Source organism: Equus caballus, chromosome 6, assembly GCF_041296265.1.
Source record: "Equus caballus isolate H_3958 breed thoroughbred chromosome 6, TB-T2T, whole genome shotgun sequence".
Lineage (NCBI taxonomy): Eukaryota > Metazoa > Chordata > Mammalia > Perissodactyla > Equidae > Equus > Equus caballus.
The window spans coordinates 20,533,888-20,552,804 of record NC_091689.1 but is presented as its reverse complement, the minus strand read 5'-3'; the positions used below and the strand labels follow the sequence as shown (position 1 = coordinate 20,552,804).

The following is an 18,917-nucleotide window of genomic DNA, read 5'->3' as shown; positions in this document are numbered from 1 at the left end:
GAACGGTGAAACACCAAATGCTTTCCCCCTAAGATCAGGAATCAGCATTACACTGGACTTTCCCACCAGGACAGTTAGGAAAGAACCACAGATAAAATCATTGAGATTGAGGAGGGAGAAGCAAAGCTGTCTCTATTTGCAGATAACGAGATCTCAGATACAGAGAGTCCTAAGGAACCACTAAAAAAAATGAGAACAAATACAAGTTCACCAAGGTTGCAGGATACAAGATCAATATACAAAAATCAACTGCATTTCTAGAATTGAGATTGAGAAATAAACCCTCACATTTACAGTCAATTGATTTTCCACAAGGATCCCCACGCAATTCAAAGGGGAAAGAGATCTTTTCAACGAAGGATACTGTGATATACATATGCAAAAATGTGAAGTGGGCCCCTTACCTCACATCATACAAAAAAATAAACTGAAAATAGAACACAGACATAAATGTAAGAGCCAAAACCATAGATATTAGAAGAAAACAGGCATAAGCATTCTTTTTTTTTTTAAAGATTTGCACCTGAGTTAAAATCTGTTGCCAATATTCTTTTTTTTTTCTTTTTCTTCTCCTCCTCAAAGCCCCCCAGTACATAGTTGTATACTCTAGTTGAGAGTGCTTCTGGTTGTGCTATGTGGGCCACCGCCTCAGCATGGCCTGATGAGCAGTGTCATGGTCGTGCCCACAATCCGAACCAGTGAAACCCTGGGCCATGAAAGCAGAGAGCACAAACTTAAACACTCGGCCTGGGGGCCGGCCCCAGGCATAAGTCTTCTTGATCTTCAATTTGGCAATGGTTTTTTAAATATAACATCAAAAGCACAAGCTACAAAAGAAAAAATACATCAGTGGTATTTGATCAAAATTTAAAACTGTTGTGTTTCAAAGACACCATCGAGAGTGAAAACAAATCCTACCAAGTAGAAAAAAAACATACACCATATATCTCTTAAAGTGTGTCTATTAGAATATAGAAAGAACTCTTACAACTCAGCAACAAAAATCAAACGACCCTATTTAAAGAATGCACAAAGAATTTGAACACATATTTCTCCAAAGATAAAGAAATGCCAACAAGCACAGGAACAGATGCTCAAAATAACAGTCATTAAGGAAATGAAAATAAAAACAATGAGCTATCACTTTATACACACTAAGATGGCTATAATAAAAAACATTTTAATGGGAAATAATAAGTGTTGGCAAAGATGTGGAGAAACTGGAACCCTCATACAACACTGGTGGGAGTGTGAAATGGTACAGCCACTGTGGAAAATAGTTTGGCAATTCCTCAGTAAATTAGACATAGAATTATCAGATGACCCGACAATTCCACCCCTGGGTACATACCCAAAAGAACTGAAAGCAAGTGTTCCAACAAAAACTTGTACACAAATGCTGAGAGCAGCACTATTCACAATCGCAAAAGGTAGAAACCCAAATGTCCATCAACAGACGAGTGGATAAATAAAATGTGGCCTGTTCATACAGGGGAATATTGTTTGCTCATAAAAAGGAATGAAGGACTGGTACATGTCACAATGTAGATGAACCCTGAAAACATTAAGCTAAGTAAAGAAGCCAGACATGAAAGGCCACATATTGTATGAGTCCATTTACATAAAATATCCAGAATAGGTAAATCCATAAGGACAGAAAGCAGATTGATGGTTACCAGGGGCTGGGGGAGGGGAGAATGGAGAGTGACTTCTAAAGGGTATGGGGTTTCTTTTGCGGGTGATTGAAAATGTTCTGAAACTGATTATGGTGATGGTTGTACAACTCTGAATATACTAAATACCACTGAATTGTAAACTATAATGAAGGCATTGTATAGAATGGGAATTCTATCTCAAGAAAGTGGTTTTTAAAAAATACTCACTTTATCTCATTCTCCTAGAATTATCTAAATTATTGATCACCAAGTTTTATTCAGAGACTCATGTTGAAAAGCTTCTTTAAACCCGACTATTGTAGCATTTAGCCAGTCATTAGATAATTACTTCTTAACACAAAGAGCTGTTAAAATGCTCAGGATGTCTGTTAATCTCCAATATAACCAGTCATAAAGATGGACACAGGGTGTTGAAAGAGAATCAAACCGTTGAAGGCGTCATAGACATTGGCCCAAGTCATGTCTTTTTTGAAAATGCTTACTAAGAATGATTTGACATTTGGCGGTTTTGTTCCCACGACATGCAATCCTCTGTTTACAAATAAATGCTGAGACTGCAGCCGGAGTGAGTATTGCTTGTAGACACCCCTGTCAGGAGACAAAGTGAGCTCAGAGGCAAAACCCCCTGCAGCCCCAACACCACCCAGCTCAGGGCCCTGCTGGTAGAGTCACTGAGACTCACTTGGAATTTATTTAAATCACCGTTTTTCACCACCAACATTCGGGACCAGAGAATTCTTCGTCAGGAGTGGGTGTGTATTTCTCATGCTTTGTAGGACTTTTAACAGCATCCCTGGACTCTACCTACTAGATGTCAGTGTCACCCCCTAATTGTGACACCAAAAAGGTCTCCAGATGTTGCGCCCCAAGAAGCAAAGTCCCCCCCATTTATGATGATTCCAGAAAACAGGAGAAGAAAACATGGGAACAGAAGAGCTAGTATTGGGGGATTGGCATCGAGTTATCCAGGAATGCTCCCCAAAGAATTTGACAAGAAAAGCATGTTGTCTTTATCACCTCACAGAGTGAAGGCTTTAGCCTGTACTGGGCTAAGGTCCAGGGAAGAGAGAGATAGGGCCACAGTCTCCTCTCAGTCTACACAGCACTTTCCCATGCTGCCCATTTGATCCTCAAACGACCCTGGGAGGCGTGAGCCAGAGGTTGTTCGCCTCATGATCAGATGAGGAGGCTGAAGTCCGGGCTGCATGGCCAGGAGGAGGCTGGTTGGATCCACTGACCCAGCACTCAGCTTCCCATCTTCCCTTACTAGGGCTGTGTCTTTACAGGTCTGGAATAATGGGATCAAACAGTGCCTGGAAACAAGTGACCTCACGGTGGGAGGGTGACAAGGGAGTGGGTTCTTATCCTGCCCCTGCTCCTGGCTGCAGCCTGTGGCCTTAGGCAGCTCACTCAGCTTGCCTAGAAACATCGCTTTGCTCGTTTACGTGAGAAAGTGGGGCTACCTCCTGTCGGAGGGGCTCCATCCTGTTACTCCAGCCCGAAGCAGCCCTGTGCATCTGTGTTGCATTCACAGTTTTCCAAGTTCTCCCGTGAACTGGATCTTACCTTCCCACCACTACTTCCACAGTGTTCCCACATCACAGATGGAGAAAGGAACACTGGGGGGTGAGCCACCTGCCTCGGCCACACAGCTGAGTTCCAAATCCTGTCTTTTAGCTCTTACTCTCCTAGTGTAATGGGGACGTGCAAGGGATCCCTGGGGGCAGCAGGGCAGGGAAAGCTGGCCTTTCCCCACCCTAGCTCAGGAAAGGCTGATCTCTCCATCACTCCCTTCCCCAGAGCAGGCTGGGCAGAGAGGATGTGCTGGTCCAGGAGCCTGAGCTCTGGCTAGGACGTGCCTCCAAGGCCCTGTGTGACCGAACACGGAGAGTAGAAACCAGTTCTCTGGAAGCCGTGAGCAGTTCTCTGCACTGCAAGTGGAAGACACGGGCATTCATCTCTGAATTCCTTTCTTCTGGATAAACACTCTACTGGCCCTTCTAAGAATGAAATATGAAGGTAAACTCTCTTCTAAAATGGACATATTGGAAACCTGAGCCTCACAAGAGGAAATGAAGTTATCCGTGGGACAGATGGGTCTCAACTGTGGAGCAAGAAGGACAATGGAGAGTGTTCCAGCATCTGGCCTGGGTTGGAGCCTCCATGGGCAGAGGGAATGGCACCTGGGACAATGTGACACCAGCACAACTGCTTTGGGGGCAGGTGACAAGGTGCACAGGGCTGGAGAAGACACCCTGGGCTGGAGAGAAGCCGGGATAAGTGGCTTCAGAACATCTGGAGCTGCCCCATGGCCCACCCCTGAAGGTCTCCCAGTGGGAACCACCAGCCTGGTGGCCAAAGGGCTGCTCCAAGGGCATCTTGGGCAGAAACAACAGAAGAGCCCTGTGAGTAGGTTGAGTGCCTCCCTGGGCAGACGAGGCGGGAGGCGCCGTGGGCAGAGGTGGGAAGTGATCTGGTTTACTCTCCCCCATGGGCGAGGCTGGGAGCCCACAGGTCCCCAGAGAACGGGTTCACTTTCCTGGACCCCGAGTCTTAGCAAGATGCAGGGAATGTTCACCAGCCCTGGTTTTCCAAAGACTCTGCAGATTTTCAAAAGAAATATATGAGCATTTGTTTTAAGTTACGCCAATAGTTACCAATAAAACATTTCCTATTTGATTTACGTAACGGATCTCAATGTTTATTAATTTGAAAGTTTTGGATTATTTCCGAAATTAAACGTATTTCAAACTTTTATTGTCTGTTTGTGTTGTGTTTACCTTGTGTATTGCCTGATCACGCTATTTGCCTCCTGAGGAGTGGCGTTTGTTTTTGATCTATAAATCAGGGTTTCATTTTCTCTGACGTATGATGCATGTTCTTCTTTTAAACGTTATTGAGATGAGCTCGTGCAACAAAATTAACCATTTTAATGGGAACAATTCCCTGCCGTTTAGGACATTCACAGTGTTGTGCAACCACCAGCTCTAGATGATTCCAGAACATTTCTATCACTCCAAAGGGCAGATTTGTCTTCGAGGTCTTGAAATGGTTTGATTATCTGACCAAAAAAACACTTATTTTTGGTTGCTTTATAATTACAATTACATGGGGATAATTACATTTGTACAGAATGTTCCCTGAGCTGACACGTTGAAAGACAACTGAGATACAAATGTCAGTCAAGAACAGAGAAAGGTTCACGGTGCCCACAAAGTACGTTGACTGCCGTCTCATCTCAACAGGACTAAACGCAACTCTTTTTTGCAAATATACAACAGTTGGTCCCAAACTACCAAAAATCCTAATTTTTTCCTTCTTATGCCAAACGTTTCTTATTACTCTTTTGCTTATTAACTTCTTGGTTAAATTTTCCTTACACACAGGTTTTCTATTCCTGCCCCATGCTCCCTGGAACCAGTCCACTTATGCTCATCCCCCAGCCCCCACCACCCTTCAGAATGACTCCAACTGTCCAAAGGGTCAACAAGAAATGGGCAGGTGTTCAAGGAGGGTGAGAAGGGTCTTTGGGACCTACTGAGGCTTCCTCTCTCAAGAAAAAAACATTCAACAAGAGGATTCTCGTGGGAAAGACGCAGTGGTCTGAAGCCCTTCAACAGTGTCAATACTAAAACAAAAAAACCCAAAGCTCACAAGTTTCTATTTTCCATGTAGCTCTGTGCCCTCTGCCCCACGTGTCAGGAGGGCATCTAGAAACACCTGCCTTAGTCAGAGGTCAACACACCTTTTCTACAAAGGGTCAGAGAGGAAATACGTAGGCTCAGCAGGCCACACACCTCTCTGTCACCTGCTCTTTCTTGTTGTTGTTTTTTTTTTTTTTTTTTTTTTTTTTTTATTAATGTTATGATAGATTACAACCTTGTGAGATTTCAGTTGTACATTTTTGTTAGTCATGTTGTGGGTACACCACTTCCCCCTCCGTACCCTCCCCCCACCCCCCCTTTTCCCTGGTAACCACCGATCAGATCTCCTTCTCAATATACTAATTTCCACCTATGAGTGGAGTCATATAGAGTTCGTCTTTCTCTGACTGACTTATTTCGCTTAACATAATACCCTCGAGGTCCATCCACATTGTTGTGAATGGGCCAATTTCGTCTTTTTTTATGGCTGAGTAGTATTCCATTGTGTATATATACCACATCTTCTTTATCCAATCATTAGTTTCTGGGCATGTAGGCTGGTTCCACGTCTTGGCTATTGTAAATAATGCTGCAATGAACATAGGGGTGCAACGGACTCTTGAGATATCTGATATCAGGTTCTTAGGATAGATACCCAGTAATGGGATGGCTGGGTCATAGGGTATTTCTATTTTTAACTTTTTGAGAAATCTCCATACTGTTTTCCATAGTGGCTGTACCAGTTTGCATTCCCACCAACAGTGTATGAGGGTTCCTCTTTCTCCACAACCTCTCCAACATTTGTCGTTCTTGGTTTTGGATGTTTTTGCCAATCTAACGGGGGTAAGGTGATATCTTAGTGTAGTTTTGATTTGCATTTCCCTGATGATTAGCGATGATGAACATCTTTTCATGTGTCTATTGGCCATATTCATATCTTCTTTTGAGAAATGTCTGTTCATGTCCTCTGCCCATTTTTTGATCGGGTTGTTTGTTTTTTTGTTGTTAAGTAGTGTGAGTTCTTTGTATATTATGGAGATTAACCCTTTGTCGGATAAGTGGCTTGTAAATATTTTTTCCCAATTAGTGAGCTGTTTTTTTGTTTCAATCCTGTTTTCCCTTGCCTTGAAGAAGCTCTTTAGTCTGATGAAGTCCCATTTGTTTATTCTTTCTATTGTTTCCCTCAACTGAGGAGTTACAGTGTCCGAAAAGATTCTTTTGAAACTGATGTCAAAGAGTGTACTGCCTATATTCTCTTCCAAAAGACTTATTGTCTCAGGCCTAATCTTTAGGTCTTTGATCCATTTTGAGTTTATTTTGGTGTGTGGTGAAAAAGAATGGTCAATTTTCAATCTTTTGCATGTGGCTGTCCAGTTTTCCCAGCACCATTTGTTGAAGAGACTTTCTTTTCTCCATTGTAGGCCCTCTGCTCCTTTGTCGAAGATTAGCTGTCCATAGATGTGTGGTTTTATCTCTGGGCTTTCAATTCTGTTCCATTGATCTGTGGACCTGTTTTTGTACCAGTACCATGCTGTTTTGATCACTGTAGCTTTGTAGTATGTTTTGAAATCGGGGATTGTGATTCCGCCGGCTTTGTTTTTCTTGCTCAGGATTGCTTTAGCAATTCGCGGTCTTTTGTTGCCCCATATGAATTTTAGGATTGTTTGTTCAATTTCTGTGAAGAATGTTCTTGGGATTCTGATTGGGATAGCATTGAATCTGTATATTGCTTTAGGTAGTATGGACATTTTAACTATGTTTATTCTTCCAATCCATGTGCAAGGGATGTCTTTCCATCTCTTTATGTCATCGCCTATTTCTTTCAAGAGAGTCTTGTAGTTTTCATTGTATAGATCCTTCACTTCCTTGGTTAAGTTTATCCCAAGGTATTTTATTCTTTTCGTTGCGATTGTGAATGGGATAGAGTGCTTGAGTTCTTTTTCTGTTAGTTTATTGTTAGTGTATAGAAATGCTACTGATTTATGCACGTTAATTTTATACCCTGCTACTTTGCTGTAGTTGTTGATTATTTCTAATAGTTTTTCTGTGGATTCTTTGGGGTTTTCTATGTATAAGATCATGTCGTCTGCAAACAACGAGAGTTTTACTTCTTCGTTACCTATTTGGATTCCTTTTATTTCTTTTTCCTGCCGAATTGCTCTGGCCAGCACCTCCAGAACTATGTTGAATAGGAGTGGTGAAAGTGGGCACCCTTGTCTTGTTCCTGTCCTCAGAGGGATGGCTTTCAGCTTTTGTCCATTGAGTATGATGTTGGCTGTGGGTCTATCATATATGGCCTTTATTATGTTGAGGTACTTTCCATCTATACCCATTTTACTGAGGGTTTTTATCATAAATGGGTGTTGGATCTTGTCGAATGCTTTCTCTGCATCTATTGAGATGATCATGTGGTTTTTGGTTTTCATTTTGTTAATGTAGTGTATCACGTTGATTGACTTGCGGATGTTGAACCATCCCTGTGTCCCTGGTATAAATCCCACTTGATCATGGTGTATAATCTTTTTGATGTATTGCTGTAATCGGTTTGCCAAAATTTTGTTGAGGATTTTTGCATCTATGTTCATCAGTGATATCGGCCTGTAGTTCTCCTTCTCTGTGTTGTCCTTGTCAGGTTTGGGGATCAGAGTGATGTTGGCTTCATAGAATGTGTTAGGGAGTTCTCCATCTTTCTCAATTTTCTGGAACAGTTTGAGGAGAATAGGTATTAAGTCTTCTTTGAATGTTTGGTAGAATTCTCCAGAGAAGCCGTCTGGTCCTGGACTCTTGTTTTTGGGGAGGTTTTTGATTACCGTTTCTATTTCCTTACTTGTGATTGGTCTATTCAGATTCTCCATTTCTTCCTGATTCAGTTTGGGGAGATTGTAGGAGTCTAGGAATTTGTCCATTTCTTCCAGGTTGTTCAATTTGTTGGCATATAGTTTTTCATAGTATTCTCTTATGATCTCTTGTATTTCATTGGTATCTGTTGTGATTTCTCCTCTGTCATTCCTGATTTTATTAATTTGCGATTTCTCTCTTCTTTTCTTGGTGAGTCTGGCTAGGGGTTTGTCAATTTTGTTAATTCTTTCGAAGAACCAACTCTTTGTTTCATTGATCCTTTCTATTGTCTTTTTTGTTTCAATATCGTTTATTTCTGCTCTTATTTTTATTATTTCCCTCCTTCTACTGACTCTGGGCCTTGTTTGTTCTTCTTTTTCTAGTTCTGTTAGGTGTCGTTTGAGGTTGCTTACGTGAGCTTTTTCTTGTTTAGTGAGGTGAGCCTGTATTGCGATGAATTTCCCTCTTAGGACTGCTTTTGCTGCATCCCAAATGATTTGGTATGTCGTGTTCTCATTTTCATTTGTCTCCAGATAATATTTGATTTCTTCTTTAATTTCTTCAATGATCCATTGTTTGTTGAGAAGCGTGTTGTTTAGTCTCCACATTTTTGCACCTTTCTCTGCTTTTTTCTTGTAGTTGATTTCTAGTTTAATAGCGTTATGATCAGAAAAGATGCTTGATATTATTTCAACTCTCTTGTATTTATTGATGTTTGCTTTGGTTCCCAAAATATGGTCAATCCTTGAGAATGTTCCATGTGCACTTGAGAAGAATGTGTAACCTGCTGTTTTTGGATGAAGTGTTCTATATATATCTATTAAGTCCATCTGGTCTAATTTTTCATTTAATTCTATTATTTCCTTGTTGATTTTCTGTCTGGATGTTCTGTCCATTGGTGTTAATGGTGTGTTGAGGTCCCCTACTATTATTGTATTGTTGTTGATGTCTTCTTTTAGTTCTATTAAGAGTTGCTTTACAAATTTTGGTGCTCCTGTGTTGGGTGCGTATATATTTATAAGTGTTATGTCTTCTTGGTGGAGAGTCCCTTTTATCATTATATACTGTCCCTCTTTGTCTTTCTTTATCTGTTTTGCTTTGAAATCTACCTTGTCTGATATTAGTATAGCGACACCTGCTTTCTTTTGTTCATTATTAGCTTGGAGTATTGTTCTCCATCCCTTCACTCTGAGTCTGTGTTTGTCTTTGGGGCTGAGGTGTGTTTCCTGGAGGCAGCATATTGTTGGATCTTGTTCTTTGATCCATCCTGCCACTCTGTGTCTTTTGATTGGGGAGTTCAATCCGTTTACATTTAGAGTGATTATTGAGACGTGGGGGCCTACCACTACCATTTTGTGTCTTGTTTTCCGGTTTTCTTCAGTTTCCTTTGTTTCTCGTCCCATGGTTTAATCTGTTCTGATGTAGAGCTGCTACTCTCTGTTGTTGTCCTTCTACTTATCTCCTCTGCTCTTGGTTTTGTAGCCCCTTTCCTTTTTTGGATTTTTCAGGAATGAGGGTTTTCCTGAGGATTTCCTGAAGAGGAGGTTTTGTGGCAATGAACTCCCTTAATTTTTGTTTATCTGGGAAAGTTTTTATTTCTCCATCGTATTTGAAGGATATTTTCGCTGGGTAGAGAATTCTCGGCTGTAGGTTTTTGTCCTTCAGATTTTTGAATATATCATTCCACTCTCTTCTAGCCTGTAAAGTTTCTGCTGAGAAATCTGCTGATAGCCTGATGGGGGTTCCTTTGTAGGTTAGTTTCTTTTGCCTGGCTGTCCTTAATATTTTCTCCTTGTCGTTGACTTTTGCTAGCTTCACTACTATATGCCGTGGAGTTGGTCTTCTTGCATTGATAAAGTTTGGAGATCTATTGGCTTCTGTCACCTGAAGATCCATCTCCCTCACCAGATTTGGGAAGTTCTCAGCCATTATTTCTTTGAATAGGTTTTCTGCCCCTTTCTCCTTCTCTTCTCCCTCTGGTATACCTATAATCCTTACGTTGCATCTCCTAATTGTGTCTGATAATTCTCGGAGAGTTTCTTCATTTCTTTTAAGTCTTGCTTCTCTCTCCTCCTCTGCCTGCAACAATTCTATATTGCCATCTTCCAAATTGCTAATTCTTTCCTCCATATTATCGGCCCTACTGTTCAGAGCATCTAGATTTTTCTTAATCTCCTCTATTGTGTTCTTCATTTCCAGTATTTCTGTTTGGTTCTTCTTTATCGTATCAAACTCTTTTGTGACATAGCTCCTGAACTCGTTGAGTTGTCGGTCAGAATTCTCTCTTAACTCAGTGAGTATTTTAATGATGGCTGTTTTGAAGTCATCATCATTTAGGTTATATATCTCATTTTCTTTGGGATTGTTTTCTGTGTATTTGTTACTTTCTTTCTGTTCTGGAGATTTAATGTATTTTTTCATATTGCTTGATGATGTTGATTTGTGCCTCCGCATGGAGATAGAGTTTAGTTGCTCCTTTCACTTGTTTCAGCTGCTGCAGTGGGGGGAGCAGCTGTTTATACTTCACCAACCAGGAACCCTGTCCGTAGTTGCTAACTGGGCCTGGGCCCCTCTTCGTAGCCACAGTGGCCCTTTGGATTCCCTCCTCTGCCGTGGGGGCCGTCACGGGGGGCTTCAGGCTGCAGGTGCCTACTGTTGTTGCCCACCTAGATGCGCTCTCTCCTTGGGGTCTGCAACGGTGTTATGGGCTTTTCCAGCGGCCAGGGGTGGGATCACTTTTATTTGTCGCTCGGTTGCTGTCGGCACCCACCAAATCTCACTTGTCCTCTATGGGTCGCAGGAGAGCTATTGGCATCTTCTACAGTCTGTGGTTAGTACACCTAGCTATGCTGCTTTTGCCCTGGGGTCTTCCAGCCTTGTGGCTGGCGGCTGGGTGCCTTCTACTGGTGCTGTGCAGAGGCTTTCCCTAAGGCTTCTGTGAGCCTGTAGGGTTTCCCCCTAGGCTACTAAGCTGGGTCTCTGGAACTCTCTCCAGCCCCAGTCCTCTCCGAGATCTCCGGCAATCCCTAGCCTCACCGGGTGGGCAACGGCAGCTGGGGGTCGCCCCGCCCTCTGGGCTTCTCTCCGGGCCTCTGCCGGGAGCTCTGAATGCTCAGCGTGGCCCCTCTGCTACCGGCAGACAGAGAGTTTTGTCTGCTGCCTGGCGGAGCTCCGGCACTTCCCCTCCGGGTCGCCGGACCCGCCTTTGAAAGTTCCCCCGCCCCGGTCCTCTCCGAGATCTCCGGCAATCCCTAGTCCCACGGGGCGGGCAACGGCAGCTGGGGGACGCCCCGCCCTCTGGGCTTCTGTCCGAGCCTCTGCCGGGAGCCCTGAATGCTGGGCGTGGCCCCTCTGCTAATGGCAGACAGAGAGTTTTGTCTGCTGCCTGGCGGAGCTCCGGCGCTTCCCCTCCGGGTCGCCGGACCCGCCTTTGAAAGTTCCCCCGCCCCGGTCCTCTCCGAGATCTCCGGCAATCCCTAGTCCCACAGGGCGGGCAACAGCAGCTGGGGGACACCCCGCCCTCTGGGCTTCTGTCCGAGCCTCTGCCGGGAGCCCTGAATGCTGGGCGTGGCCCCTCTGCTACCGGCAGACAGAGAGTTTTGTCTGCTGCCTGGCGGAGCTCCGGCGCTTCCCCTCCGGGTCGCCGGACCCGCCTTTGAAAGTTCCCCCGCCCCGGTCCTCTCCGAGATCTCCGGCAATCCCTAGTCCCACAGGGCGGGCAACGGCAGCTGGGGGTCGCCCCGCCCTCTGGGCTTCTGTCCGAGCCTCTGCTGGGAGCCCTGAGTGCTCAGCGTGGCCCCTCTGCTACCGGCAGACAGAGAGTTTTGTCTGCTGCCTGGCGGAGCTCCGGCACTTCCCCTCCGGGTCGCCGGACCCGCCTTTGAAAGTTCCCCCGCCCCGGTCCTCTCCGAGATCTCCGGCAATCCCTAGTCCCACGGGGCGGGCAACGGCAGCTGGGGGTCGCCCCGCCCTCTGGGCTTCTGTCCGGGCCTCTGCCGGGAGCCCTGAGTGCTCAGCGTGGCCCCTCTGCTACCGGCAGACAGAGAGTTTTGTCTGCTGCCTGGCGGAGCTCCGGCGCTTCTCCACCGGGTCGCCGGACCCGCCTTTGAAAGTTCCCCCGCCCCGGTCCTCTCCGAGATCTCCGGCAATCCCTAGTCCCACGGGGCGGGCAACGGCAGCTGGGAGACCTCCGTGCCCTCCGTGTCTCTCTCTGGGACCCTCCGGGCGCCCCGAGCACCAGGCCGGGTCTCCCCGCCAATGGCGGGGAGAGACTCTCCCCGCGGGCTCAGGTGTGCAACTCCAAAGTTTCCCTCTGCGTTTAGGAGTAATTGCGGGGGGTTTAAGTAGGGTTCTGGTCACCTGTTTCCACCGTCGCTCCTCTGTTGTGTTCTCGCTCCTGCCCTAGATGTGTGTGGATCCTCTGGGGGCGTCCGTTGGAAGAAAGCCGCTTGCGGGTACTAGGCTGCCCGTCGGGGTCGGAGAGTTTTCACCTATTTCCACATCCTCCCGGAGGAAAGTCCGTCCGCCTTCCGATGTATAGTCGCGTGGGTGTCTCAGACGTCCTGAGATGCTGTCTGGATATCCTTTGTCAAGCGATAAGTGTCCAAATAATTGTAGACTCGAAGGGCGAGAGACAAAGAGGACTACTCACGGCGCCATCTTCTCTTGTTGTTGTTTTTCACATCCCTTTAAGAATCTGAACACCATCCTTAGCTCTGGGCCATGTAACAAGAGGCCTCTGGGCCGATTGGGTCCACCAGCTGTCATTTGCTCACCCCAGGTTTAGGGCCCTGGGAAAATGGGTGGCACAGATGTGGGAGGAAGGTTTTGACCTGGACTATCCTCTTAGCTCTGCGTCCTCTTGGGCAAGACTTCATCTCTTTTCTCAACAGATAACGTCGAATTTAGACTGGAAACTCTAAGGCCCATTCTATGATTCTGTGACTGTCCCCAGATTACCTAGCTGATCTCCTGCTGTTCGTGGGTACGAGCCCTGTCTGCATTCAAGACCTCAACATCATTCAAAACCTCTGCCTCAGGTCTCCACAGACTCCTACTCCCAGCCTGGCATCCCCTTCCCGATGCTGTTCTTCACGCAGCCACCCCAGGTGACAGTCAGCCCACGGAGCCAAACGACAGACAAAACAGAATGTGGAAGAAGAATGTCTACCCACAAAGAATAGGGGCAATCGAAAAGAAATAAGACACCCACCTGAGATAGGATGCCCTCCTTCTTGCAGTTGACCCCGCCAATGAAGACCATGTTGGGCAGAACCGGTTTTGGATACTCAAACACAAAGTCATATCTTAACAGCCAAATGGAGCCCTTCTGATATAAGGCAGGTAAGTGCACATCTCTCTTGAGAAGATTCCATGTGGGGTCTTCGTACTTTGATAACACACAGCAAAATAGGAAGGGCTCCAAGTAACTAACGAGGAAGTTGGCCACACGTTGGGGGAAAGTCATCTGGTCTGAGAACTGGGTGAAGCACCTGGGAACGTAGGACACGGGGTTTGGGCTTCTGGTGAACGCATACTCCAGGGAACACGGGAAGCCCCTGAAGAGGTACACGGAGGGCAGGCCCAGGTATTCAGCCAGGATCACCCCACAGGGTAAGGCCGGGTCTGTGAAAAGGGCATCGAACTTGCTCTCCCTGAGGAAGCTCAGGGTCTCAGAGTGGTTCAGGAGGCTCTGGCAGTTGAGGAAGGCCACGTCCATAAGCATCATGATATTCCTGTATGCAGCCTGAGCAGCATTCAGGAGCCATCTCTCAGCAAAGTGATTCTTTCCAAAAGAGCGGACACATCTCTTCAGCTCTTCCTCATCATAGGGCACTGGATAGATTCTTCTTGTGTAGTATTTCGATTCTTTCACAAGAAGACTGACTTCCGGCACCAGCACCACGATGTCATGCCCCTTCTCACTGAGAGGCTCAGTTATGTCCTTCATACTGAGCCAGTGACTGCCATCAGTTGCGAACACCAGCAGCTTGTCACCTACACTCATGCCCCACAGCGATAAGAAGAAAACCCCTGCCGAAACTCTCCCAAATGCACGGAGAAGGCAGGCCATGCTGGAGGGAGTGCAGGCAGCAACAAGAATGACTACTTACACTCCCTGAATCAGTGGGCTCCTGCCTCAGTTCTCTTAATGAATCAACAGACCCCGCCTAGCTCCCTTGACTCTGAATTTTGCCCTTTTACATGAAATAATCTAAATTAATGTTTAACCATTTCTAAGCACAAAGCTAACTAGAACCAACTAGGGCCCTTATGAGCTTTTGCCTGAGCTTCTGGGTTTTATTTTCTCTTCATCTCAATCAGTCTGCCTCTCCTTCTCAGGAGTCAGTCCCAGTTTGAGGACAATGTGGAGAGGCCCTTGAACACCTGCCCAGCCCTTTGTCCAGAGACCCCTGGATTCTGCAGCATCAATGAGGACATCCATAGGTGAATAGCTCTCAACACGTCTCCACTTCCTTGTCACCTTTTCTCAGAGTAGACAGGAAGTGTTAACAGATGCCCAATTCATGACTCCAGACAGCACCATGGAGCTGCCCACTCCACATCCTGGTAACCCGGTTCCCACAGTGATGCTGAAGAAAGTGGGCTCCAGGAACCCGAGTAGGCACATGGAAGTCTGATACCACTCCCCACCCCCTTCTATTGGATAGATCACTACTATAGGAGGTTCTCTGTCATATCACAACACAGAATCTAATCCTAATGCAGACATGCTCTAGACCACAATTCTCACTTTGACCTGGGTTAAAACATGAATTCTGGAGTCAGCTTGCAACTTCTGAGCTGAGCGACCCCACCGGTCAGGGTCTGAATTGCCACATCTGTCGCATGCAGGTTGCCACTATACCCTCCCGGGTCTATGAGAATCAGCTGAGAGACTCCTCGGGAGTCTGAGGACATGTCCCTGTGAGGGGCTCCCTCCGGCTCTGATCAGGCAGCCAAGTGTATGTGCTGTGCACTGAGGGACACTCTGGGAGTCCCCAAGTAGCTCCCAAAGTGTCAACAATCAAAGATGCAGCCCTGGGCTGTGAAGGCAAGAAGTACAGGAGAGGGGAGAGGGATTGAAGAGGAGCTGCAAAAATTAAAAAGGGAAGGAAACGTAGAAATCCAAAATGGCAGGAAAGCATCACGTGACAGGGCATCTGATGGGAGCGACTCAAACACCCAGCAGCTGAAAGAAAAAGATGGCCCTAGCACCAGACCCCGGACACCTGCAGAGCACTTTCTGGTACGAAATAAGCTCCCATTATCTTAGGTTCCCAGGGTCCCTGTAACAGTAAGGACCACACACCGGGGGACCTAAACCACAGAAATGCATCCCACAGTCCTGGAGGCTGGACGTCTGAGATCCAGGCACGGGCAGGGAAGATTCCTCCTGAGGGCTCCGAGGGAGAAGCAGCCCCAGCCCCTCTCCTAGCTCCGCTTGGTTCGCCGGCTGTCTTCCGCTTTACTTGGCATTAGAAGCATCACTCCCTCTCTGTCATCATGTCCCCCTTCTCCCTGTGTGCGTCTGTGCCCAAATTTCCCCTTTTTGTAAGGACATCAGTCATATTGAATTAGGGCCCCGCCTCACAACGATCTTATCTGAACTAAACTAAGGACCCTTTTAATCTTTTTAGGAAATTCCGTAATATTTTCCATAATGGCTACACCCATTGATAGTCCCACCAACAATGCACAAGGCTTCCCTTTTCTTCACATCCTCACCAACACTGATCTCCTGTCGTTTGGAGGATAGCCACTCTAACAGATGTGCCGTGCTCTCGTTGTGGTGTTGATTTGTATTTTCCTGACGATTAGCGATGCTGAGCATCTTTTCATGTATCCGTTGCCCATTTGTAAGGTCAGCAATATTCTGAGACCAAACTCAGACAAAAGCGTCACAAGAAAATCAGACTACACACCAATATCTCTTATGAACACAGACACAAACATCCACAATAAAATACTATCCAACCAAATCCAGTAACAACTAAAAAGGATTATACACCATGATCAAGTGAGATTATCCCAGGAATACAAGATTGGTGTCCAACTGAAAATTAATGAATGTAATATACCATATCATTAGAATAAAAGACAAAAACCACGTGTTCATCTCAAGAGACACTGAAAAAGCATTTGACAAAATCCATCACCCAGTATGGATAAGAACACTCAACAAACCACGAAGAGAAGGGCGCTTCCTCAATCTAGTGATCCGGGCATCTATTAAAAATCTCCAATTAAATTGAATGGTGAAACGCAGAATGCTTTCCCCATAAGATCAGGAACAAGAAAAGGATGTCCCCTCTTCTCACTTCTATTCAACATGTCCTGGAGGTTCTGGCCAGGACAATTAGGCCAGAAAAAGAGATAAAATCATCCAGATTGCAAAGGGAGAAATAAAGCTATGTCTGTTGGCTGATGACAACATCCTGTATATAGAATATCCTAAGGAATCCACTAAAAAACAAATTAAAACGAATACAAGTTGAGCAAGTCTTCAGGGTACAAGATCCATGTATAAAAATCAATTGTATTTCTAGAATTAAGATTAGAGAAATAAACCCTCACATTTGTAGTCAAATGATTTCTCACAATGGTCTGCAAACAATTCAAAGGGGAAAGAAATCTCTTCAACAACTGGTACTGGGACATCCAAATGCAAAAAAAGTGAAGTTGGACCATTACCTCACATCACTCAAAAAAAGTCAACTGAAAATAGAACACAGACATAAAAATAAGAGCCAAAACCATACAAATATTAGAAGAAAACAGGCATAAGCCTTCTTTTGTTTTTTCCCGAAGATTGGCACCTAAGCTAACATCTGTTGCCAATTTTTTTTTCTCTTCTTCTTCTTCTCCTCAAAGCCCCCAAGTACATAGTTCTATATTCTAGTTGTAGGACCTTCTGTTTGTGCTACGTCGGACGCCACCTCAGCATGGCCTGATGAGCGGTGCCATGTCCCCACCCAGGATCCAAACGGTGAAACCCCAGGTCACCGAAGCAGAGTGGGCAAACAACCAGTCAGCCAGGGGGCCGGCCCCAGGCATAGGTCATCTTCACCTCGGATTTGGCAATGGTTTTTTAAATATAACATCAAAAGCACAAGCTACAAAAGAAAAAATACATCAGTTGCATTTGATCAAAATTTAAAACTATTGTGTTTCAAAGACATCATCAAGATGAAAACAAAACCCAGAAAGTAGAAGAAAAAAACATAACCATCTATCTGATAAAGTGCTTCTATCTATAATATATAAATAACTCTTACAACCCACAACAAAAAGAGGCCCACCCAATTTAAAAAATGTAGAAAAGGTTTGAACAGAGATTTCTCCAAAGATATAGAAATGCCAACAAGCACAGGAACAGATGCTCAAAATAATAGTCATTAGGGAGATGAAAATAAAAACAATGAGATATCACTTTATATACACTAAGATGGCTATAAAAAAACATTTTAATGGCAAATAATAAGTGTTGGCAAAGATGTGGAGAAACTGGAACCCTCATACAACACTGGTGGGAGTGTGAAATGGTGCAGCCACTGTGGAAAATAGTTTGTCAGTTCCTCAGTAAATTAGACATAGAATTATCAGATGACCTGACAATTCCACTCCTGGGTACATTCCCCAAAGAACTGAAAGCAAGTGTTCCAACAAAAACTTGTACACAAATGCTGAGAGCAGCACTATTCACAAAGCAAAAGGTGGAAACCCAACGTCCATCAACTGACGAGTGGATAAATAAAATGTGGCCTGTTCATACAGGGGAATATTGTTTGCTCATAAAAAGGAATGAAGTACCGATACATGCCACAATGTAGATGAACCTTGAAAACATTAAGGTAAGTAAAGAAGCCAGGCATGAAAGGCCACATATTGTATGATTCCATTCATATGAACTATCCAGACTAAGTAAATTCATAGAGACAGAAAGCAGACTGGCGGTTACCAGGGGCAGGTCGGGGGGAGGATGGAGAGTGACCTCTAATGGGTATGGGCTTTCTTTTGTGGGTGATTGAAAATGTTCTGAAACTGATTGTGGTGATGGTTGTACAATTCTGAAAATCTACTAAAAAGCACTGAACTGTAAACTTTAATAGAGGGATTGTATACTATGTGAATTATCTCAATAAACTGGTTTTTTAAAAATACCCACTTTATCTCATTCCCCTAGAGTTATCTATGTTATTGAGCAACCAAGTTTCTAGTTTTTCAGAGACTCATGTCGAAAACTTTTAACCCTGACTATTCTAGCATTTAGTCACTCATTAGATAATTGCTCATTAATAGAAAGAGAGCTGTTAAAATGCCCAGGATGTCTATTACTCTCCAATATAACCAGGTATAAAGATGAACACAGGGTGTTGAAAGAGAAGCAAACCACTGAGGGCATGGTAGACACCGGCCTAAGTCATGTGTTTAAAAAAGTGCCTATTAAGAATGACTTGGCATTTTGCACTTTTGATCACCTGACTTTCCTACAATTCAACTTCAGTTCACAAATAAATGCTGAGATTGTAGCCTGAGTGAGTAGTGGTAGTGGAGACCGCTGTTGGGAGACAAGGTGAGTTCAGAGGGTGGGCAGAGGATCCTTGCTGCCCCCACACCACCCAGCTGGGGGCCTGGGTGGGTAGAAACCACTGATACTCACTTGGAATCTATTTAGATCACTGTTTCTCAACTTCAACAATGTTGACATTCGGGCAAGATAATTCTTTGTCGGGAGTGGGTGGGTGAGTATTTCTTG

The 18,917-nt window shown here is 44.9% G+C and overlaps 1 protein-coding gene across 2 annotated transcripts in view; it reads right to left on the bottom strand.

Annotated features, from left to right (window-relative positions):
• LOC100065342 (UDP-glucuronosyltransferase 1A1) overlaps window positions 1-18,917 on the bottom strand; it is an 85,196-nt gene that overhangs the window by 61,780 nt on the left and 4,499 nt on the right. The window contains exon 1 of one of the 2 annotated variants that reach the window (XM_014740432.3): window positions 13,371-14,246. The exons of the other annotated variant lie outside the window; for it this stretch is intronic. Coding sequence (XP_014595918.2) covers window positions 13,371-14,231 — 861 coding nt within the window. The 5' untranslated portion in view covers window positions 14,232-14,246. Of the gene's footprint in view, window positions 1-13,370; window positions 14,247-18,917 lie in introns of those variants that run through there. 2 annotated transcript variants of the gene reach the window in all.